We start from the raw sequence: 24,725 nt of genomic DNA, 5'->3' as shown, positions 1-24,725 counted from the left end.
CCTTACCCAGGAAAAGACAGACTTTCCTCGAGGGACTGCAGCCTAGGCCCGCTAGACTGGTTCCTGGGATGAGGAGATTGTCCTATGAGGTGAGATTGAGTAGACTAATCTTATATTCCCTGGTGTTTAGAAGAATGAGAATTGAGGTTTTTGAAACACGGAAAATTCTTAAGAGTCTTGACCAGGTGAATGCTAAGAAAATGTTTCCTCTAGGTAACCTAAAACATTTCATGGAGTTGCAGGATCATAGGATGGAAATCACAGAAGGAGGCATTGGCTCTCTGAAGGAAAATTTCCCCAGTCTTCTCCCTGTAGTCCCTGTAGTCTTGCACATTTTTCCTTTTCAGGTAATGACCCAATTCCCTTTTACATGCCTTGATTGAACCTGCCTCTAGCACTTGCAGGCAGTGCATTCCAGATCCCAACTTATGCCCTCTTTTTCTTGATCTTTCCACCAATGGGAACAATTTTGTCTCCATAACTCTGTCCAGACCCCTCATGACTTTGAATACGTCCATCGAATCTCCTCTCAATCTTCTCTTCTCCAAGGAAAATAGTTCCTACCACTCTAATCTGTGCACACATTGAAGCTCCTTATCCCTCAAACCATTCTCGTGAATCTTTTCTGCACACTCTAATGCTTCACACCCTTCCTAAAGTGTGATATCCAGAACCAGACTAATACTCCAGTTGAGGCTGAACCAGTGTTCTATACAAGTTTAACATAATTTCCTTGCTTTTGTACTCTACGTCCCTATTAAAACTGTTATGACCGATGCAGTTGGTAAAGCTGAGTTATTTAAAAATCCCAGAGGGAAATTTTAAACAACTGTCATAACCTATAATTTGAAGTGTTATGTTTGAAATGCCACTCTAAATTCAGGAATCAGACCACTAGTTCTCAAGATTTTACATTAAACTAAATGAAACATTTTATTAATTTGTACAGGCTAAAATATATGTACACATGGCTACAAATTACTACTATCATAACTTTTAACAAATTCCCAAACTAATCTCCATTAAGGCTACAGCAACCTATCGACTTAACCAGACACCAGGCAAAGCATTTTCATCTTAGGAATTTAAAATGAGGTGCTTTTCACTTTGGTTCCTGTGGAGAGTGTGGTCGGCTCACAGCGGCCTTTTGACCTTGCATTGCCTCTACTTGACACACCTGAAAACTGCTGAATTTATACCTACCATTGCTCATTGAACGTAAATTCTCATTGTATCACCAGCCTCTTCTAACAATAAAACTCATTTCATAGTACCAATCTTGGTACCTGCTAGATGGGTGTCAGTTTTCACCCCACTTCTTGAATGCTCTATTCAAAAAAAATGCAAATACACTCTATCTCTCTTACATATCAAGACTTGGACACATCAAAGCACCCAGACTAGCTGGCTTTAATCCAATTAAGCCACATCCTCAGACTAAACCTCTATTTTAAAAGGAAAATATTTTCCAATAATATTATATACATTAATAGCCTCATGACAATACAACCTTGGATTCTGAATGCTTTATTCACCACTCTCTCAACCCCTTTTGCCACTTTCCATAACATATGCACATATATAGCCATGTCCCTCTGCTCCTGCACTCCATTTAGAATTGTACCCTTTATTTTTTCACTTTCTCCCTACCACAATGAATGACTTCACACTTCTCTGCATTAAATTGCATCTGCCACTTGTCTGCCCTTTCCACCAACTTTTCTATGTCCTTTGAAATTGTACACCATCCTTCTCTCAGTTCATGATGCTTCCAAGTTTCATTTCATATATGCAAATTTTGAAATTGTGCCACAAGGTCTAGGTCAATAATACATATCTGAAAGGGCACTGACCCCTGGGGCATTCCACTATAAACCTTCCTCCAGTTTGAAAAATATCCATTAACCACTTTACCAAACGGTTTTTGGAAGTCCAGGTACACCACATCAACAAGATTACCCTGATAAACCCTTTATGTTATCTCATCAAAAACTTCAATTTAATTAAATATGATTTGCCCTTAAATCCATGATGGCTTTCCTTAACTGACCCACATTTGACCAGATGACTCAATTTTGTCCTGAATTATTGATTTCGGAAGTTTCCTCACCATCAGAGTTGAACTGACTGGTCTGTAGTTGCTGGACTTATCCTTACACCTTTTTTGAATAGGGTGTAACGTTTGCAATTCTCCAGTCTTCTGTCAGCATCCTTGAGACAAAGCTGGCTGGAAAATTGCGACCAGTGCCACAGCAATTTCCATTCTCCTTTCCATCAACATCCTTGGATTCATCTCCTTAGCTCCTCGTACATTATGAACTTTTTAAGTAGAGGCATCCTATCCAATGCCACCTCCCTATCGATTTTTAACCCTTCAAGTGTTTGAATTATCTCTTATTTCACCATGACCGATGGAACATCTCCTTCCTTGGCAAAAACAGATGCAAATTATTCATTTATTATCTCAGCTATGCCGCCTGCCAGCATGTGTAAATCTCCTTTTAGCTCCCTAATTGGTCTATTCCTCCTTTTACCACCCTTTTACTTTTTATATACATATAGAAGACTTTGAGATTCCATTTTATGTTAGCTGCCAGTCTCTTTTCATACTCTTTGCTTTTCTTATATGCTTATTTTCTTATATGCTTAAAACTTTCACATTCAGCCTGGTTCTTGGTTGTTTTATCCACCTGACGCCAGGTCTAACAGTGCCTCCTGCCACATTGGACTGGAAGCATACTGGTGTAAAAATTTCCCTGAACAAAGTTTCTAGCAACTCTTGCACCACTCGGCCCTTCTCACTACTACTATCCCAGTCTATATTTATAATTAACATCCCCTATTATAACTATAATTCTTGCACCTCTCTGTAATTTCGTACTATCACAGTATCCTTACAGTGCAGAAGGAGGTCATTTGGCCCATTGATTCCGCGTTGGCTCTCTGAAAGAGCATTCCACCTAGTCCCACTCCCCTGCCTTATTCCTGTAACCCTGCACATTCTCTCTTTCAGGTAGCAATCCAATTCCCTTTTGAATACCTTGATCGAACCCACCTCCACCACCCTTTCAGGAGGTTTTTCCAGACCGCAACCACCCTCTGGGTGAAAAAATCTTTCCTCGCATCACATTTACTTCTTTTACCAATTATTTTGAATCTGTGCCCTCTAGTTCTTAATGTTCTCTCGAGTGGAAACAGTTTCTCACTATTTACCCTGTCCACATCCCTCAGGATCTTTAGTACCTCTATCAAGTCTCCTCTTAGCCACCTTTTCTCCAAGGAAAAGAGTCTCAACCTCTCCAATCTATCCTTGTAGCTACAGTTCTTTATCCCTGGAATAATTCTTGTGAATCTCCTCTGTACTCCTTCCAATGGATTTATATCCTTCCTCAAGGATAGCGCTCAGAACTGGATGCAATGCTCCAGATGAGGCCTAACTAGTGTCTTATATAAGTTCAACATAATCTCCTTACTCTTGTACTCGATGCTTCTATGAATAAAACCCAAGATACTATGCTTTATTAACTGCTCTCTCAACATGCCCTGCCATCCTCAATGACCAATGTATATATACACCGAGGTCCTCTGTTCCTGCACCTCCTTTAGAGGCTCTCCCTTTAGTTTATGTTTTCTTGCAAATGTGTTCGTTTACGTCCTTCCCACTAGTTTGTGGCCTGTAGATAATAGTGATCAATGTAGTTGCACCATTTTTGTTTCTTAGCTCTTGCCATATAGATTCTGTTTGTGACCCTTCCTGGACATCCTCTTTCTGCCTCCAGCATTGCAATGTTCTCCGGAATCAATGTTGCCACCCCTCCTTTTCTTCTTTTCCTATCTTTGCTGAACGCGTTGTATCCAGGAATATTTAACATTCAGTTCTGTCCTCCTTTGAACCAGGCCTCTGTATAGCCCACAGCATCATATGGAAAACATCTTGGAGTTCCCCCATAGCATGGCAATCTGCACCTATAACTCTCAAACCTTATTTTCCACTCTCTGTGCATTCATATATATGTGTGGTAAGCCTAGTTTAAACTTTATTAGTTTCACCTTTACTCTGAGCCCACCTAATACCTTATTATTTCCTATTCTAGTGCTATCTGTCTCTCCCATTATTCTGTGCACCCTGGGTATTCATTTCTGATATTACCTCCTGGTTTTTACATCCCTGTCAAGTTAGTTTAAATCCTCCTCCAATAGCACTAGCAAATTGTAAGAAGATCAGTCCTGGCTCTGTTTAGGCGCAACCCATCTGGCCTGTTCAGGTGCCATCTCCCCCAGAGCTGATCTCAATGTCTCGGAAATCTAAAGCCCACCCTCCTGCACAGTCTTTCCAGCTAAGTATTCATCTACTTTATCCTCCTATTTGTATGCTTTCTTGCATGTGCAATTGTGAGTAACTGGAGATTACTACTTTTGAGGTCCCGCTTGCTAATTTCCCTAAATTCTGACTATAGGACCATATCCCTCTTACTGTCTATATCATTGATACCAATGTTATCTATGAAAGCTGGCTGTTCACTCTGCCCCCTTAGTGCCTGCAGCTGCTCCGTGACATCCTTGACCCTGGCACCAGGGAGGCAACATACCATCCTGGATTCACATCTGTGGCTGCAGAAATGCTTGTCTGTTCCTCTATCAAATCTCCTATTACTATTGTTCTTCAAATCTTGTTCGTGCCCTCTTGTGCAGCTGAGCCACCTGTGGTGCCATGGACTTAACTCTGGCTGCATTCCCCAGATGAACTATAGTTCCATCAGTATTCAAAACTGAATACTGGTTGGTGAGTGAAATGTACTCTGGATCCTGCACTACCAGCCTGTTTGTTCTTGCCTTTCTGGTGGCCACCTATTCTCTTTTTCCCAGCATGCTCTTCAGCTATGTAGTGACCACATCTATAAGCATGCTAACTACAAAGCTTTCAACCTCACGGCTGCACTGCAGTGACGCCAGCTGCTGGTCAAGCTCTAAAACCCAGAGCTTGAGCAGCTGCAACTGATGACACATCCTTCACACATGGTTACCCAGGACATGGAAAACGTCTTGGAGTTCCCACATAGCACAAGATGTGCAATCTCAAGGTCAGAGCAGCCCTCTAATTCCTCTATCTATTAGATAATAAACCTTACACATTATTATTATTTGAAGGTTTATAAACAATAAAGCTTACTAATACTAATATATCTTACTAATATGAATAAATCCTACTACTTAAAAATAAAGAGAAAATTTACCAGCTACTTATTTCTCTTCTGTTGGCACTGGTTAAATATAGGGAAATGAACTGAATGCTCAACTTAAATTTTTAATACTTTTAAACTTCAAACAGCTTAAGTTTACTCCGTAATTTTGGAGAAAGAGAAAACAGCAGCAATATTCATCAGTCAATCCACTCACACCTTTCTTGTGATGTCACTATTTCATTTTTTTTCTCTCTACTTTTCTTTCCTACTTTCTTCCAGGCCTGTTACTCCTGACTCTCTCTTTCCAGTTATTTCATTAATTAGGTTTCAAGTTTGGACTATCAATTAATGATTATCCTAGTTACATTGTGGCATTTATCTAGTTACACTTTAATGAGTATTTAGATTCAATTAGACAATAAAACTTGTAAACAAAGACTCACCAGCTACTCACTTCTCTTCCGTTGACCCTGACCTGCCCCTCACTTCCCTTGTCCTTTTTACTGCAACACTGACCCACAGTGATCCTGACCATTGGATCACAGTCTTGGAGTAAGAAATTCGCCACTTAAGACTGAGATGATGAGAAATTTCCTCACTCAGTGTTATGAATCTTTGGAATTCTCTATCCAAGAGAGTTTTAGGAACATTGGAAATAGGAGCAGGAGAAGGCCATTATGCCTGTTGAGCCTTCTCTGCCATTCAAACAAATCTGGACATCTGCCCCTATGCCATTTTCTCCACTATCCCCAGATCCCTTGATGTCATGAGTATCTTGAAATCTATCAAGTTCTGTCTTGAACATGCTCATTGAGCTTCCACAGCCCTCCAGGGTAGAGAATTCCAAAGATTCGCTGCCCTCCACATTTCAGTCTTAAATGGCCTGCTCCTTATTCTGAGACTGTGTTCCCTGGTTCTAAACTCAACAGCCAGGGGAAATACCCAATCCGCATCTACCCTGTTACGCCCTGTAAGAATTTTGTAAGTTTCAATGAGATCACCTCTCATTCTTCAAAATGCTAGAGAATAGAGGCCCAATTTCCTCAATATCTCCTTATATCAATCGTACCATCCCAGGGATTAGTCTGATGAACCTCCATTGCATTCCGTCTGTGTCAAATACATCCTCCTTTAGATAAGGAGACCCAAACTGTACACAATATTCCAAATGCAGCCATTGTGGCTGATGGGTAAAATGCTATTTTTTCTGCCCACTGCTGCACTTAGTGCAAATCTGGGACAATTCCACCCATAATGTTTCATCCAAAATATGACTTAAGTCATCGCAGGTGAACTTCACACACATTTTATAATTCATCTTCATTCTGAAAGTGTCTGAACAATTTCAACATATTTTAAGGAAGAAAATGATATGAGCAAATGAATGGGATCATTAACAATGGAGTCCAAAGATGGGAGTTCAGCTGGGAACAGTACAGAGATACAGATTGTTTCAAGGACTTTGCCTGGAACTTGAACTGGGAGGGTGGCTGGGATTGGAACAAGAACAGTGGCTCGAACTAGGAACGTTATTGAGAGCAAAGAGGGGAAGGTACAAAGAAGCTTGGATATATGTTGGATATTCCCCAAATCCCGGGCATGTGGACGTCCTTGCTCTCACCCTGGTCATTACCCTGGTACAGTCCTGATAACCGCACCTTTAAGTCCAAAGCATAAAGACTTGAACATATATGGCTGACAACTGGTTTAACCATTAATCAGGCTGAACCACAAAATACCATCAGGTACTTCACTCATCTGGAAAAACTGCTCACCATTCCAGGAACAAAAGATAACTACTTTTCTCTACTACGAACCATCTTCTTAAAATTCTCTCCTCTGCCCCCTCCATCCTTACCTCAATAACAAAGGTAAGGAGTTCTTTGTCAACAAGATTGGCTCATTCATTCAGCTGTCTCTGCCATCTTACTCCCTTCCCATAGACCATAGTCCATTTTTCCTCTGCGATTTCTCCCTTACCAGCCCTGAACTCGCATCTTTCTTGAGGTTCCCTCCTTTCTCTTCTCATGCCATGACCTTTTCAAGCTAATTTTGTTCATGAGATCAACCTCCTGTAACCTCAGCCCTATTCCCCGTAAACTGCTAACAGTTCTCCCTTCCTGGCCCCATTTTAGCTGATAACGATCCTCCCCTCTCCTTGGGTATTGCCCTTCTCCCCTTCAAGCCGACTGTCATTACTCCTCTTCCCAACAAAATACCAGTGACACCCTCCATCCTTATAAGCTACAACCATATTTCCAACTTCTCTTTCCTTTTCAAAGTCTTTGAAGTTGTTGTTGTTTCCGAAATCCATTCCAAGTTTTCTGGAGCTCCATGTTTCAATTCCTCCAAACAGGTTTCTACCATGCCACAATACTGAAACAACTTGCACCAAAGTCACAAATGAAATCCTATGTGATAGTGACTGTGATAAACTATCCCTCCTTTTCGACCTGTCTGTAGCCCTTGGCATGGTTGACCACACCTTCTCCTCTAATATCTTTCCTACATCGTCCAGTTGAGTGGGACTGCACTCACCTGGTTCCATTCTTATTGATCCCATTGTAGCTAGAGAATTCTCTTTCTGCTCCCACGCCATTACCTCTCGAGTCCCCGAGGGATCTTTCTTTGGCCTTCTCTTGTTTCTTATCTCTACTAGGCACGTCTGCAACATCTTCAGCAAACACAACATTAATTCCCAGATGTGCATTGAAGATATCCAGCTTTACCTCAATGCCACCCTTCTTGATCCCTCCACTGTCTCTAATTTCTCAGTCTGCTTGCCAACATCCAGTGCTGGATGAGCTGAAAATTCCCCCATCTAAATTTTGAGAAGGCTAATGCCATTTCCTCACAACTTCTGAGGCAGAACCAGACTGTTTGCAACCTTCGTGTTGTATTAGACCTAGAGATGAGCATCCAACCATGTATTCATACCATCAATTAGATCACCTATCTCCACCTTTGTAACATTTGTTACGATCCCTACTGAGACAGTTAACTTTTAAGTGATATGAACTTCCCAGTGACCAACGTGAACTTCCTGGTCAAAACAGAATTACCTGGAAAAACTCAGCAGGTCTGGCAGCATTGGCGGAGAAGAAAAGAGTTGACGTTTCGAGTCCTCATGACCCTTCGACAGAACTTGAGTGAGTCCAAGAAAGGGGTGAAATATAATCTGGTTTAAGGTGTGTGTTTGGGGCGGGGTGGGGGGGGGGGTTTGGGTGGGGGGAGAGAGAGAGAGAAGTGGAGGGGGTTGGTGTGGTTGTAGGGACAAAAGCAGTGATAGAAGCAGATCATCAAAAGATGTCACAAACAACAGAACAAAAGAACACATAGGTGTTAAAGTTGGTGATATTATCTAAACGAATGCGCTAATTAGGAATGGATGGTAGGGCCATCCCCCTCCACTTCTCTCTCTCTCTCCCCCCACCCACACACACACACACACACACACACACACACACCTTAAACCAGCTTATATTTCACCCCTTGGACTCACTCAAGTTCTGTCGAAGGGTCATGAGGACTTGAAACATCAACTCTTTTCTTCTCCGCCGATGCTGCCAGACCTGCTGAGTTTTTCCAGGTAATTCTGTTTTTGTTTTGGATTTCCAGCATCCGCAGTTTTTTTTTTTGTTTTTTTTGTTTTTATCTCTGTGAACTTCCTGGTGAAAGCCGCATTAAGGCAAAAGGCATTATCGTCCTCAGCCATGTTTCTACCAAGGTAATGATGCCATTGTTATCATCCACAATAAACTCATGGGTGGCAAGGGCCTTATTTACAAGTGAACATACATTCTGGAGGAAGATGTGATGAGTGTTGATAGCCAATCTATTGGCAGAATCCACAGGATCAAAGCTGTGAGTGATGAGATGAATGGAAAAGAGGTTGGCAAGATTAGCCCCCCCAGGCATGCTGGCCAGGAAGGACAGGGAGAGAGAGTAGGATGGTGCAGTGGGATTGCTGCTTTTTAGGAGGGAGAGCTAACTGCTTCAGTGGGCCTTTTGGACAATGTCAAGCTTAGTACAGAGTGAAACTATAAGATGGTTCGTGCGAGTCAAGCCTGAGGGTGAGGCAAGCCAAGTGGGAAAGATGATTGCTGAAGAATTGGGGATTGGGAGGGTTGAGTGCCCAAAGACGAATAAAAGACATGAAGTAAATAGAAGTGATAGACTTGTGTCCAGATTGACAGTCAAAATGTCTGTGTGAATGGACACGGAAACTAAGCTACATAGATATGTTTTCATGCAAGTTCAAGATAGCAGTACTTTGAAATGTACAGGAGTAGAGAAGAGACAACACACAGGGGAGGAACTAAATTTACAGTCAGGTGTGATAAAGTTGGTGTAAATTGTGTGGAACCTGTGACAAACTAGTGTCCGGGTGTCGAGAGAAGTAAGAGCAATCGGAAGCTTTTAGATGGATAGCGCATTGATGTATATATTTCCAATCAGTTCAATATTTCCTGAAGCCATATTGAAACAGTGTGGCTGGTGTCAAGACTTCTTCATGAAGACAAGACAACCACTAGTGCTTGAGGCTGGATTCCCTGGGAATCATTGCTGATAAATCTAAAAGTTGTAATAACAAAGCACCATTTTTTCCAACTGTCAAACTGAGAATCAAAAATTGTTTCTAGTGAAACAAGTTTGATGGTTCCCTACTAATTTTAAAGACCTGTAAGTTACATGGTTTAAAATTCTTTAATTCTTTAGGTGTCAGCTACTAGATCAAAAGCCATACAGCTAAATCGCCATTCCCACTGCTGGTTTTTATTGATAATATTTGAAAGATAAATGTTGGTCAGGACATTTCCTTGCTTCAAATGGGACCGTGGCATCTTTTATATCCACCGGAAAGAGCAGATGGGACATTTGCTTAACATCACCTCTGACAGAGCGGCAGCCCCTTATTACTTAACTGATATATCCCCCTAGAATTATTTTTAGTCCCTGGAGTGGGGCTTGACACACACATACACCATTTTCTGATAGTGCGAGTGCTGTCAACAAAGCTGCCAGTGATTGAGTCAAAGTTCTTCTAGAAACATAGAAATGGAGAAAATAGGAACAGGAGTTGGTCATTTGGCCCTTCGAGCATATATCTATCATGACTTGGCCTCTACAACCTTCTGTGATAGAGAATTCCAAAGACTCACCACCCTCTGAGTGAAGACGTTTCTGCTCATCTCAGTCCTAAGTGGCCTACCCCGTATCCTGAGACTGTGACCCCCTTGTTCTAGAACTCCCAACTAGAGGAAGTATCATCCCTGTATCCAGTCTCTCCATTCCTGTCAGATTTTTATGTTTCAATTAAGTCTCCTCTCATTCTTCTAAACTCCAGTGAATACAGGCCTAGTTGGCCAAATCTCTCCTCTCATGACAATCCTACCATCCCAGGAATCAGTCTGGTTAACCTTCGTTGCACTCCCTTTATGGCAAGTATATCCTTTCTTAGGTAAGGAGACCAAAACGGCACACAATACTCCATATGTGGTTTCACCAAGGCCCTGTACAACTGCAGTAAGGCATCCTTGCTCCTGTACTCAAATCCTCTTGCAATGCAGGCCAACATACCATTTGCCTTCTTAACTGCTTGCTGCACCTGCATACTTGCTTTCAGCGATTGGTGTACAAGGACACCCAGGTCCCTTTATACATGAACATTTCCCACTTTATCAACCAATTAAATAATACTCTGCCATTCTGTTTTTCCTACCAAAGTGGATTTCTTCACAGTTATCCATGTTATACTGCATCCGCCACATATATGCCCACTTGCTCAACCTGTCTAAATTGCCTTGAAGCCTCTGAACACTCCTTATCGCTCACATTCTCACTAAGTTTTGTGTCGTCAGCAAACTTCGAAATATTACATTTGGCCCCCTTGTCCAAATCATTGATATACATTGTGAATAGTGGGGGGCCAAGTACTGATCCCTGCAGTACTCCACCAGCCACCACCTGCCACTCCGAAAAAGACCCATTTATTCTTACTCTGTTTCCTGTCTGCTAACCAATTCTCAATCCATGCCAATATATTTTCCCTAATCCCATGTGCATTAATTTTACACCACATCACTGGTTCGCCCTTATCTATTCTGCTAGTTACTTCCTCAAAAAAAAACTCCAGTAGGCTTGTCAAACATGATTTCCCTTTCATAAATCCATGTTGACTTCATCTAATCATGTTCATATTTTCTAAGTTCCCTGTTACCACATCCTATATAATGGACTCCGGCAATTTCCCCACTACTGAGGTTAGGCTAACTGGTCTGTAATTCACTATTTTCTCTCTCCCTCCTTTTTTAAAGGGTGGGGTTACATTTGCCACCACCCAATCTGCCGGGACTGCTCCAGAATCTACAGAATTTTGGAAGATAACAACCACCACATTCACTATTTCCATGCCACCTCCTTTAGTACCCTGGGATGTAGATTATTGGGTCCTGGGGATTTATCAGCTTTCAGTCCCATTAATTTCTGTAGCACTATTGTTTTAGTAACACTAATTTCCTTCACTTCCTCCTTCTCACTAGACCCTTGGTTCCTTAGTATTTCTGGCAAGTTACTTGTGTCTTCCTCCATGAAGACAGAACTACAGTAGTTGTATAATTGCTCTGTCCTTTCCTTATTTTCTATTATAAATTCTCCAGTTTCAGATTGTAAGGGACCTAGATTTGTCTTCACTAATCTATTTCTTTTTATATACTTATGGAAGCTTTTACAGTCTGCTTTTATGTTCCTTACATGTTTACTCTTATACTCTTTTTTCCCCCCTTAATCAATCTCTTGGTCCTCTTTTGCTGAATTCTAAACTGCTCTCTGGCTTGCTATTTTTCCTAGTAACTTTATATGACTCCTTTTTGGATCTAATACTATCCTTAATTTAGAATAGTATTAGATAGGATGGGAAGCTTTAGAACCCTAGTTTCAGATCAGACTACATCACTTTCCATCCTAATGAAGAATTCTATCATGTTATGGTCACTGTTCCCTAAAGGACCCCGCATAACAAGATTATTAATGAAACATTTCTCATTGTACAATACCAAATCTAGGATAGCCTGTTCCCTATTCGGTTCCTTGAAACAGTGGTCTAGAAAAGTATCTAGTACACACCCTAGGAATTCATCCACCACGGTATTATTGCTAATTTGGTTAACCCAATCTATATGTAGATTAAAGCACCCATGATTACTGTAGCGCCCTTGTTGCATACATCTCCAATTTCCTATTTAATGCTGTCCCCTTATCACTACTGTTTGGAGGCCTTTAGACAACTCCTACTAATGGTTTCTGCCCCTTGTTGCTTCTTAACTCCACCTAGACTGATACTACATGTAGATTTTCTGAGCGAACATCCTCTCACTATTGAACTGATTTCATCCTTAACTAACAACGCCACTTATTTTTCCATTTTGCCTGTCCATCCTAAATATTGAATACCCTTAGATATTCAGTTCCCAGCCTTGGTCACCCTGCAGCCATGTCTCCGTAATTGCAATTGTGTCATACTCGTTTACATCTATTTGCACTGTTAGTTCGTCTACCTTATTGCGAAAGCTCCATGCATTCAGATAGTGCCTTTAGGCTTGTCTTTTTAACATTTTTACACACCTGTTTTTGTATTATGCCCCTATTTGCTGCTACCCCTTGTTTCTCTGTCTTCCACTTTTGCTTTCTGCTTTTCTGTCTTTCATTCCTATCTTTGTTTCCCTCTGTGTCTCCCTGCTCAGGTTCTTATCCCCTTGCCAATCTAGTTTAAACCCTCCCCCACAGTACTACAGTACTAGCAAATACCCCTGTGAGGATGTTGGTCCCGTTCCTGCTGGGGTGCGACCATCTTTCCCAGAATCAGTCTCAATGCTTCAGGAATCTAAATTCCTCCCTCCTACACCATCTCTTCAGCCGCACATTCATCTGGTCTATTCCCCTATTCCTGATCTCGCTTAGCACGAGGCACGGGTAGTAGTCCTGAGATTACTACCTTTTGAGGTCCTGCTTTTTAATTTTTTCCTAGCTCCCTATATTCTGCTTTCAGAACCTCATCCTGCTTTTTTACCAATGTTGTTGGTAACGATATGGATTGCAACTTCTGGCTGTTCACCCTCCCCCTTCAGATTGTCCTGCAGCCGCTCAGTGACATCCTTGACCCTGGCACCAGGGAGGCAACGTACCATCCTGGTGCCATGTCTGTGGCCAGAGAAATGTCTATCTATTCTCCTTATGACAGAATCCCCTATCACTATTGCTTTCCCACTCTTTTTCTTTCTCCTTTCTCTGCACACCCCCCCCCCCGCCACCCCCCAAAAAAACCCATGCAGCTGAGCCACTCATGGTGCCACAGACTTGGCTCTTGCTGCATTCCCCTGAGAAACCATCTCCCCCAAGCAGTATCCAAATCACAAAATCTGCTGGAGAGGGAGAAGGACCCGGGGGACTCCTATCTGCCTAGTGCTTTTACTCTGTCTGGAGATCACCCATTCCCTTTCTGCCTGTGCATTCTTTACCTGCAGTGTGACCACCTCACTGTTCGTGTTATCCACCAAGATCTCATCCTTGTGGATGCTCCACAGTGACTCCTGGTGCAGCTCCATGTCTAAAACACTGATTTCGAGTACCTGCAGCTGGAGACACTTATTGCATACATGGTTGTCCTAGACATGGAAGTGTCCCTGACTTCCCACATCACTCAGGAGGAGCATTCCACTTTGCCGAGCTGCCCTGCCATGATTTACCATTAAACTGCTCCCTTTACTTTTACTTCCTGTAGTTTAGATAATATTAAGGACAGGAGAAATACTTACCAAGTCCTACTTACCAAGGCAGCTGACCTTCTAACCGAGGAAAGGTAGGAAATGAAAGGATCCCTCCTTCCCTTTTCAGCGAACTCCTTCTCAACAACCTCCAACTGAAGCACTCTAATGCAGATTAAAGCAGCACTGTAGATGGCTTGCTTTTATACTGTTTGAATCTAGCCTCTGAAAACTTGTTTATGCCAGTATATTAATTTACTAGCTGCAGTTGTGAGCAGAGCCTGTATAACCCTTGCTTTAAAGCTGGACTAATACTCACCCTTTCCCAACCTAAAGAGCAAATTTAAGTCAGTTGCTAAGTTAAAGAAAGATTAGATTTTAGATAGAAAAAAGAAGCAAAAGCAAAATACTGCTAGAAATCTGAAATAAAAACTGAAAATGCTGGAAAACTAATGTCAGGCAGTAGAGGGAAACAGAGCTAATGTTTCAGGTCTTTAACTTTTTGTCAGTAATGCAAAGATTATTGATTTCAGTTTTTATAAGCAAGTACAGAACCAGTTAAAGAGCAAGGAAAGAACAAAAGGGAAGGTCCATAATGAGGTGGAAGGCAGTTGTGGTTCAGTGACCGAAGGGATGAGAGTGCAAGGCAAATGTGGGTGATAATGGGATAGGTGAAGAAAGAAAAATGCATTTAGAGGAGTTGTAAATGGCAGTAGCAGAACCATTATTGACAGCTGCTGTCTGGAAAAATGGGAACAATGGTTATGATCAGAAATGGTTGAATTTAATGTTGACGCTGGAAAGCTATAGTGTCTAATCGAAAGATGAGATGATATTCCTTGAGTTTCTGTTGAGATTCATCAGAATAATGCAAGAGGCTGAGGATAAAGTGGGAGTGGATTGGAAAATTAGAATGACAGGAAACTGGAAACTTGGTCGCACTTGGAGGCTGAATGGAGGTGTTTAGTGAAGTGGTCACCAATTTGTATTTGCCTCCCCCATGCTACTAGTTTGGGAACTTCCTGAGCTCACTGGTTCCCTTTTGGTGCTGTTTCTACCAATTGACCACAGGAAATAGTGCCACATATGATCAGTTTGATCCAACATGGGATTTGAATTTGTTTCTGAACAGATTATCAGAAGCCTTTGAATGTGAAAGTTATTGTAGGCTTTTTCCTTTTGATCAGAATGTTCATTTTAAGCATCTTGTCTTGAGTGTTTGAGTTGCATGTGTTGGTGGATGAATTTTGTTTGGCAGATATTTGAGGCAGTTTCTTTTTATTGTATTTTTAATCAATCAAGAACCAGATGTTAATTGTATCAATTGAGGTTAAGTACATGCTGGCGGTAGGTATTGATTGTTACTTGAGTGCTTATAAAAAGACACTGACACACGAGAAAGCGGAATCAGGACATATACCGCTTGAGAATAAATTTATTCCAAGTGAAGATTGGCACTGGTTTCTTCCTTCAACTGGCTATCAGGTGTATAATATGAGAAGCTTAATTTATAAACAGTTTCTTCATTGCATTTTTTAATCAATCAAGTCGTAACTATAGCACAAGCTTTATTTATGAACAGTGGTTAACAATGGCACCAATCCTTGCATATCATGCAAGGAACACATGAAATTTAGGAACAGGAAAGGGCAGGCTTGTTAGGCCAGAAAGCCCTTTTCTGTTAACCTCACAGCTATGCTTTCTCACGATTCACTAACCCTGCTTTCTGCAGTGGGAGTTGACGTGAGGATGGGAATTTTAAATTGAGGCAGTGATGGACCAAAAGTCAGCAAGCACAGGGCTGGTAGTGATCAAGGCTCCCTATAAGTTAGTATATGGTCAATAGAGTTTTGGGTGACCTTAAGTTTATGAAGGGTGAAAGATGGGAGGTTGGTTTGGAGAACATTGGGATAATACAGTCTGGAGATAACAGATTGTGGAAGGTTTCATCAGCAGCAGCCATGATGAGGCAGGAAAAGAAATGGGTAAGGTAATGGAAGGAGGAGTTGGTGATTTTTGAAGAGGAGGATGGAGACTTGGAAGCTTGGAGCATGGTCAAACAGGATGCTATGTTGTGAACAATCTGGTTCATCAGCTCCACTCTCAGAGGTGTTTCAGAAAGATCTCCTACAGAAATTGAAGGGCATGGTGTAGCCAGCATGTTACAAGATGGATGCAGGTATGAGGCCATTGTAACAGGGAAATGGTGTTTGTAAGCCTTTGGGTCTGGGACGACTGTTGGTGTGACATCCAGGGCCTCTAAGCAAAACATGGTGTGCAGTAACTGAGGGCTTGCCAACAAACCATGAAGATGCCTGGCATATGCAGACATGCAGGCTTAGAGGACATGAACCAAGCTCTGCAGGAGGTCCAGCAGCAGGAACGTGGGGAGAGGATTGGACAAGCAATACTCTAAAGCATTGGTGAAGGTGGGCAAGATAGTTCTAGGCATCGCCACAAGCACCAGCCCATTCATGAAGTTGTTGAACACCTAGATCCACCTGATCTGGTTTGGTCAGGTGAAGGTATTAACGATTGGGCAGCTGCTTCACATGATAACCCTAGCAGAACAGATTAATTTTATAACCAAAACTGAAGCCTTTGCAACAGTGCAAATTATTTGCCCAAATAAGGCAGTGTTGCAATCCAAGCTGAAAAAAGTAGACAAGTCAGATCCCAGAGTGAAACCTGGCTTGATGGATTCTAACATTGTAATGTTTTAGAAATCATGGAGGAATGTTACTGAACACATTCACAGGAGTCTGCTGGTGAACATTGAACACAAGGAATAAAATATTTATTAAACAGAAATGAACTATATTACACCAAACCAAACCAAGGTTGGAAAAATCTTAATGCAAACAAAAGATGATTCAAGTTTTCACTATTCCTTCACTCCAATATCCTTACAGACACACATTAAAAAAGATCAAACAAATTATAATAGCTACCTTATACTCTAATATTCAGGTTAATTATGAGGTACATGTGAATTAACAGGCAAACTGTGGTCAGACATACCGCATTCCAAAATAAATGACAGATGTGTCAAAGCAGGTTCCATGGATTTCTCAACAACCCACCCAGACGTATATCACGTTGTGAGCCAACCAGTCTAATGGAAACTTTGTCTTTCTCATGAGGGTTTCCAATCTCCACATTTGAAGGTGTTGCCTTGGAATTCTCTTCAAACATTGCTCCTACTTGGATGGCTGCAACAATGGCCCACCTTGCAGGGTTTTGATCTCCCCTTCTGAGATTCCTTTCCCCTGGATCTCCAAGTACACTCAAGCTTCGCCTCCCAACCATACTTTCAGGACTTTGGCCACGCCAAACAGAACACCATTGCCCCAAAAGGCCAAAAATAAGGGGCCGCCAACCTTCAGCTGCCTCCTCTGATCCGCATGGCTTCTTTCCAGCCCACTTTGCTTCAAGCCCGCTCTTCACAACTCTCTCTTTAACTGTGATCTATTGCTCTGCTTTCTTTTAATTTGACTTCTGGGACCTCTTTCTGATCCCTTTGTCCCTGATTGGGACTTTCTTCTGGGACCTCTGCCTGTTTCGCTCCCCACATCCTACTCCCTGGGATGCCTTCTCGGTCATGGCACTCTGTTTCTGATCACCTGGTCTCCAGTTTGGTGTTGTTTCACTTTGCTGCTTCTGTGCAGGTGCGCAGGGCTGGTTCTGGGCCTGAAGACACGAAAGCAAATGAACTGTGCGTGTGCAGGCAGCTCCTGGCTGATGCATGCACAGAAGGCCTGAAGAATGCAAAAGACACAAACTGTACATATGTGGCCACTTCCCGGCCAGCACATGTGCAAGAGACCAGTGTTTGCAACTTATGACTGCTGATTTAAAATTAAGCTATGTATTTGTGTTTCCTAGCAGGGAGACGTTGACTGCAAGTGAAGATTGACAGGGGTGCAAGTGCCAACACCCTACTTTTCTCAACAATATGCATCATGAGAGATGGGAATCAGTAATCTGACCCATCAACATAAAGCTCACTGCCTACAGTGGATCACCAATATGTTGTCTGGGTATTTTTAAACCTGGAATACAGGCACAAAGATTCAACATGTCTGGGTAGACATTTTACATAGTGGATGTGTCAGGATCAGCAATAGCAGGATTGCCAGCATGCAACAAGCTCAATATGGTTACCATCCATGAGTTGACCCAGTCAGAAGACCTCAGCATTCAAAGTGTATGCACACCCATGGTGTCAATCCAAGACTTTGAGAAGTTATACCCAGCCTATTTTGATACGGTTGGTGAATTCCATGATGACAAAGTCCTTCAACTCAAAGAAAGCACAATGCCATCTGTGAACCTATCACAGAAATGCAGCATGCACATTTGGAAAAGACCTGAGGACTGAACTGAACATGGAGACACCGAGTTCACAGAGTGCAGCACCACACAGATTGGTGCAGCCCTGGTTAAGAGGGATGGTTCCATTTGATTATATTTTGACCCAAGAAGGCTGAACAAAACCTTGAAGAGATGTTCTCACCAGAAGGAAAAAACACAAACTTGGAAATGATTGGTACTGGTCTTGTATACCTTAAAATGGAATTCTAGTTTGGACCACGACCGGTCGTTTCAAAGTTATACTTTTTTTTTCCTTCCAGGTACTAACACTGGAAGAGCTTCACCTAACGTTTGTATGAGCGAAATACTTTTTACGATGCCATAAATGGATATTGATCTGTCTGCCTGGCAAGAGTCTCAATGGTTGACTATGTTTAGAACCCCTTTTGGCAGATACTGTTACCTCTGAATACCTTTTGGGCTATTGATCAGCCAAGACATTTTTCAGCAACAAATAGATTGAATAACGGAACAAGTATAGGCTATGTATGCATTGCAGACGACGTCACTGTGGTTTGATGCTTGAAAGAGAAGCATTACAGTAGCTTAGTGTTATGATACGGTGGGTGATACTTGCCAGGCTTACCAAATCCACAAGGGAAACTTGGCCATGTTATCACAATGGCTTTGCAATTTGTATTTATTAGGAAAAGATTTGTGCGCTGAATTCAGAGGTAATGAGTCTGCTAACACCTTTAGAAATTTAAAAAAATTAAATTAAAACATTTATTAACAAACCAAAAGAAAACACACAGGACACCAATTACACGGTTGCTAAATATTATAACAATTTTCAAAATTCCTAGTCAACCAGATTCCCAACTACACAACCCTTTTAAGGCAACAGTCCAAAATAGATTTCAACCAGCGAGGTTACCACAAGCACCCACTCGACAGTGGAATTCAAATGCTTTTAACACAACTTTGCAGAGGTCTGCTGTTCCAGTAACCAGAGTGATTAGAGGCTTTTTTCCAAGTCCGTTTCACATGGTGTACCTTTCAGATATTATACAGTTAACCCCCAGAGCCCTCCAATCCTCCTTTAAATATAGTTCTTCCTCTTTAATCTGTAAATCCCATTGTTCCCCCATGCTGTTGGAATTTAATTTTCCCATAATATAAAAACCTTTTACATTGCCATTATGGCCAGCATTTTTGGAAAAATCAATGCATTAACTTGCCTATTTATCTGTTAGTTGTAAACATCCGACCATGTCTCTTTGAAAACCAAACATCTCTCCACTTATCTTTAAAATGCAAACTTCATTCACACCCTTTCTGCTGACTTTACCTTAGCTCATTCATGAGCATTTACACCTAACTCTTTTGATGATTTCAACCTTGCAGTCTATGCATCTCGAATTTAAATAAGTTTGTCACACACAACCATCCACACACAAAAACATAAGCCTACTTTACAAAACCCCGCAATAATACAATGAAAAATGATAGTTTCATGACACCTACACTTGCTGATGGAGTCTGCAAGTACAAAAGTTTGGTTTATCTGCCTGGATCCAAGCAAGATTGAAGGTACCAACACTGCAGGGCAAGGACAATTTACAAAGATGCCTAGGAATGTTCAGTTTCCTAGCAACATGTCTTATGAGCTTTTCTGAGAAGGTATCTCCATTAAGATTCTGTTGAAGAAAGATTCAGCATTCTATCGCTAGATTGCCACCAATATGCATTAAATGCATTGAAACAAACGCCATCAGCCAAGTCATGTCACTTTCTGTGCATAATATTAATGATAAGGCTAGAAGTAGATGCAACACAGAGAGCCCTTGGTGTATGTCATCTTCAGGATGGTGCATCTGTTACGTTTGGATCAAAATGTCTATTGCCAGCACAGACAAATTATTTGAATATCGTGCATGAAACTTGAGCGCTTGTTTTTGCGATCATCAGGTTTCACACACAGTTAATTGGGAAAGAGTTCATGGTTGAGACAGACCACAGCCCCTTGGAAATGATTTGGAGGAAACCCCTAACTCATGCACCACCTCAACCCCATTAAGATTCAAGATTATAACTGCCATGTCAGGTACAAACCTGGTATTCAGGTGGTCCTGTCAGGCACTCTGAGCTGACTGCTTAACCCTGACAAGGCACGAGACTTCAGGATTAACAAAGTGTGTGCAAGCTTCGATGACGTCTTCAACATTAACCTAATGTGCTTTGTCATCACTAATGAGAGCAACACCAAAGAGAGACTTCTCAAGACCTAGTACTCAGAAACCTGTGGCAAACTGTTGTAGATGGTTTGCCTCAAACCACCCAGGAGATCCCCACAGATCTGAGGACATACTGGGATGAGATTGGTATTTTAAATAGAGTGCTTTTCAAAGGATGCTAAGTACTAATTCCAGCGTCACTGAGGCCTGATATACTTGGTCAGCTCTGCCTGGGACACATGGGGATCAAGAAGATGCGACAACTTGCTTGTGAATTAGTGTTCTGGCCCAGCATTAGCAAGACATTGACCAGGCAATAAGGGCTTGTGAGACGTGTCAGAAACACCAAGCCAGTCAGCAGTAAGAGCTGTTCTAACCACATGACATACTGTCTTCTCCATAGATCAAGCTAACAACAGACCTGTTCACCTGTGGGCAAGGTAGACTATTTACTAATGACTAATTATCATTCTAAATTTCCAATTGTTCAAAAGCAGCAGTGGCCAGCACTGTTAAGAAACCTTTTCAAGATACGTGTGTAAAATGGGCTATCACCCATTTCCTGCCATCACCCTGGTAACCTTGTTCTAATGGAATGGCTGAATGTATGGTAAGGACAGGGAAATCGCTGATCCAGAAGTGCATGAAAGCTAGACTAAGACATTTAAGTTGCATTGCTATATCTTCATGCAACTCTGTTAGACTCCAGATTTCTATCACCACTTGAAATCCTATTTAGGCAACCAATGGGAACCACTTTATCAGCAATCACGTCACTGCAAGTCGTCCCTGATCACAGATTAGCTACATCAGAGGCCAGATGGGATGAAAGACATGCATGATTTACGTGCAGGTGCTGAATTACCACCATTTAACGTTGGCCAGAAAGTGACCGTCCAGCCCCACACTCTCTGAAACTGATGTGGATCTCAGCAGAAATGTCAGGATTATGCAAGGAACTATGATGCTATGAGGTGATGACACCATGTGGTGTGAAACCTCAAGGAATAGGTCCCACCTCGGGGCAATCTTAACCAGCCATGAACCAGCCCAACCATCATCACCTACGCACATGCATGTACGTTTTTCAGCACAGGCAACAAGCAACTGTCAAAAATACGTAATTGTGATATTACAGATTTTAAGGACAACTGTTTTAAAGGTACATTTCTATTTTCAAACCTTTATGTTGAACTTAAAAGCCTTTTTCGCAATGTACCTATGGACAGAAAACATCGGAGCTTTCTGTGGTAGTTCAAACCTTGTCAGACTTGTTTCTAGAGTTAAAAGGCAAAAAACATTTCCAGGGATGTCCATTGTAACCTCTAAAAAGGTCTGTAAACTCTATGACTTCTGAGAGAAAAGGAGATAGGAAGGGACTTCAAAAGGACCACAAAGTAATTGGTATCTTTGCTCGGTGAAACACTGCCTCCTTGAAAATTGACACAGCAGCCATTTTTGTGTCTTTTGAATTCTATAAGGGAGGCCTTAAGAAGCCAACTTGTGTGACAGTGTGAGAGTCAATAGCAGTGATTCCATGGGGATGACTATGTCAGACTTTTGCTTGACTAGTCTGTGAGACAGCTCTTCCAATTTTGACACTAGACCCCAGATGTTAGTAAGCAGGGTCGACAGGGCTGAGATTCCTTGACCTCCCTCCTCCATCCCCACCCCCTTTCTGTTTCTTCCCCTTTCCTTTTGTTTTTTTTTCCAATAAATTATATAGATTTTTCTTTTTCCCATCTATTTCCATTATTTTAAAATATTTTATGCTCCCCCCACCCCCACTAGAGCTGTACCTTGAGTGCTCTACCATCCATTCTTAATTAGCACATTCATTTAGATAATATCACCAACTTCGACACCTATGTGTTCTTTTGTTCTGCTGTCCGTGACATCTTTTGATGGTCTGCTTCTATCACTGCTTTTGCCTACAACCACACCACCCCCCTCCACTCTCCACCCCACCCCCCCCCCAAACCAGCTTATATTTCACCCCTTCCTGGGATTCACCTAGTTCTGTCGAAGGGTCATGAGGACTCGAAACGTCAGCTCTTTTCTTCTCCGCCGATGCTGCCAGACCTGCTGAGTTTTTCCAGGTAATTCTGTTTTTGTTCTGAGATTCCTGTTGTCGTTTCTGGTGCCTCGGTCAATGCAAGGTGGTCTGTCCGGTTTCATTCCTTTTTTGTGACTTTGTAGCGGTTTGTTACAACTGAGTGGCTTGCTAGGCCATTTCAGAGGGCAATTTAAGAGTCAACCACATTGCTGTGGATCTGAAGTTACTTGTAGGCCAGACCAGGTAAGGATGGTAGATGTGCTTCCCTAAAGGGACGTTAGTGAACCAGATGGGTTTTTACAACAATCGACGTGGTCATTAGACATTCAATTCCAGATTTTTATGGAATTCAAATTCTACCATCTGCCTTGGTGGGTTCGAACCTGGATCCCCAAAGCATTACCCTGGGTCTCTGGATCGCTAGTCCAGCAACAATACCACTACACTATCACCTCCCCTGTTATATATCACATTCTAAACAAACTGATGTGATGTAGCATTATAGAACTGTAAGGGATATGGGGAAATTCTTTGCAAATAGCATCATGTTTAGGTATTAATGAAAACCTGAAATATAGGGTATTCCATTGAGAAACTGACGAGATCAAATGCAATTTTAGTTTTATAGCCTGCCCAATTTTACTCTATTAAATAGAGATCAATATTGGCTTGGGTATAAAGCTGACATTCTGCCCAATCTTCTGTGTTTCCACTTGGTAATTAAATTTACCCCATAGTTTCAGCAGGAATGTGAATAAGCAGCCTCATGGTCACATACTGTGATTGAGTTGTAGCACTGTTGCTTCTGAGTCAGGAGGTGTGGATTCAAGCCTCACACCAGAGAGAGAGAGTACAGAATCTAGACTGAAACTTCAATGAAGTACTGAGGGAGAGCTGCTTTGTTGGGGATGCTGTCTTTCTGATAATGAGGGTTTGTCTGTCCTCTAATGGACATAAGAGATTCCATGACACTATTTTGAAAAAGAACCGGGGAGTTTCCCATGGCAGAAGAAGGCCATTCGGCACATTGAGTCTGCATTGGCTCTCTGAAAGAGCATTCTACCTGGCCGCACTCCCCTGCCTTACTCCTGTAACTCCGCACATTCTCTCTTTTCATATAGCAACCCAATTCCCTTTTGAATACCTCAATCAAATCTGCCTCCACCCTCTCAGTAAGTTAGTCCCTGACTCCAAGCACCCTCTGGGTGACACATTTTTTCCTCATCACTTTTACTCCTTTTGTCAATTACTTCAAATCTGTGCCCTCTTGTGCTTGATGTTCTCTTGAGTGGGAATAGTTTCTCACTATTTATCCTGTCCATACCCCGCAGGATCTTGAATACCTCTATCAAGTCTCCTCTCAGCCACCTTTTCTCCAAAGAAAAGAGTCCCAATCTCTCCAATCTATCCTCATAGCCGCAGTTCCTTATCCCTGGAATCATTCTTGTGAACCTCCTCTGTATTTTCTCCAATGCCTTCACATCCTTCTTCAAAGGTGGCTGCCAGAACTGGATGCTGTGCTCAATTTCCATGAATCTTTTTTTTATTTTGTAGTTTGCATAAATTAAGGCAATTGATAAAGTTTTTTTCAACAATTAGTAGTTTTGTGCACTAAAACTCTGTGGATTGCTTTAAAATTGTCTCTGTCTCTTGTTTGTTTCAGATGGAATCAGTGTTGCAGGGTTACCCTTCTCCTCAAGTCCATTCCGACAGAACGGCAAGCCACGTTCAGAGAGCAAATCTACTCTTTTCAATTCAGCTGACACCAACAATAAGAGTGAATACAATCATATAAAGGTATGATTCTATACACGATATTTTGTGTACAGTAGCTTGGGTAGGTGTAGTACTTCAAAGCTTGAGTTTTATTGTTGTGACAACTCGAGGAAGTGTTGATTTGCATTTAGAACATGAAAACAGAAAATAAAGTGAGCAGAAGTAGGCCATACAAAGTCATGAGCTTGCTCTGCTGTTTAATATATTAATAGCTGATCCTTGACCGCAACCTGTGTTATGGGGGTGGCAGGTGCAGCAAGTGTTGACTGGAATGATTGCTAGGATGAGGGATTTTCTTATGATGAGAGTTTGAGTAGAATGGGCCTGTACTGTCTGGTGTTTAGAATAATGAGAGGTGATCTCATTGAAACATTTGAAGGGCTGGATAAGGTAGATG

The 24,725-nt window shown here is 41.8% G+C and overlaps 1 protein-coding gene across 4 annotated transcripts in view; it reads left to right on the top strand.

Annotated features, from left to right (window-relative positions):
* trappc9 (trafficking protein particle complex subunit 9) overlaps positions 1-24,725 on the top strand; it is a 956,085-nt gene that overhangs the window by 206,950 nt on the left and 724,410 nt on the right. For all 4 annotated transcript variants that reach the window (XM_041189162.1, XM_041189161.1, XM_041189164.1 and 1 more), the window contains one exon: positions 24,216-24,349. In XM_041189162.1, the coding sequence (XP_041045096.1) occupies positions 24,216-24,349 (134 nt within the window). The remainder of the gene's footprint in view (positions 1-24,215; positions 24,350-24,725) is intronic.

Source organism: Carcharodon carcharias, chromosome 6 (genome assembly GCF_017639515.1).
Source record: "Carcharodon carcharias isolate sCarCar2 chromosome 6, sCarCar2.pri, whole genome shotgun sequence".
NCBI classification, from domain to species: domain Eukaryota; kingdom Metazoa; phylum Chordata; class Chondrichthyes; order Lamniformes; family Lamnidae; genus Carcharodon; species Carcharodon carcharias.
Note: the sequence above shows the minus strand (reverse complement) of the source record. Positions and strands in the feature narration are given on the sequence as shown.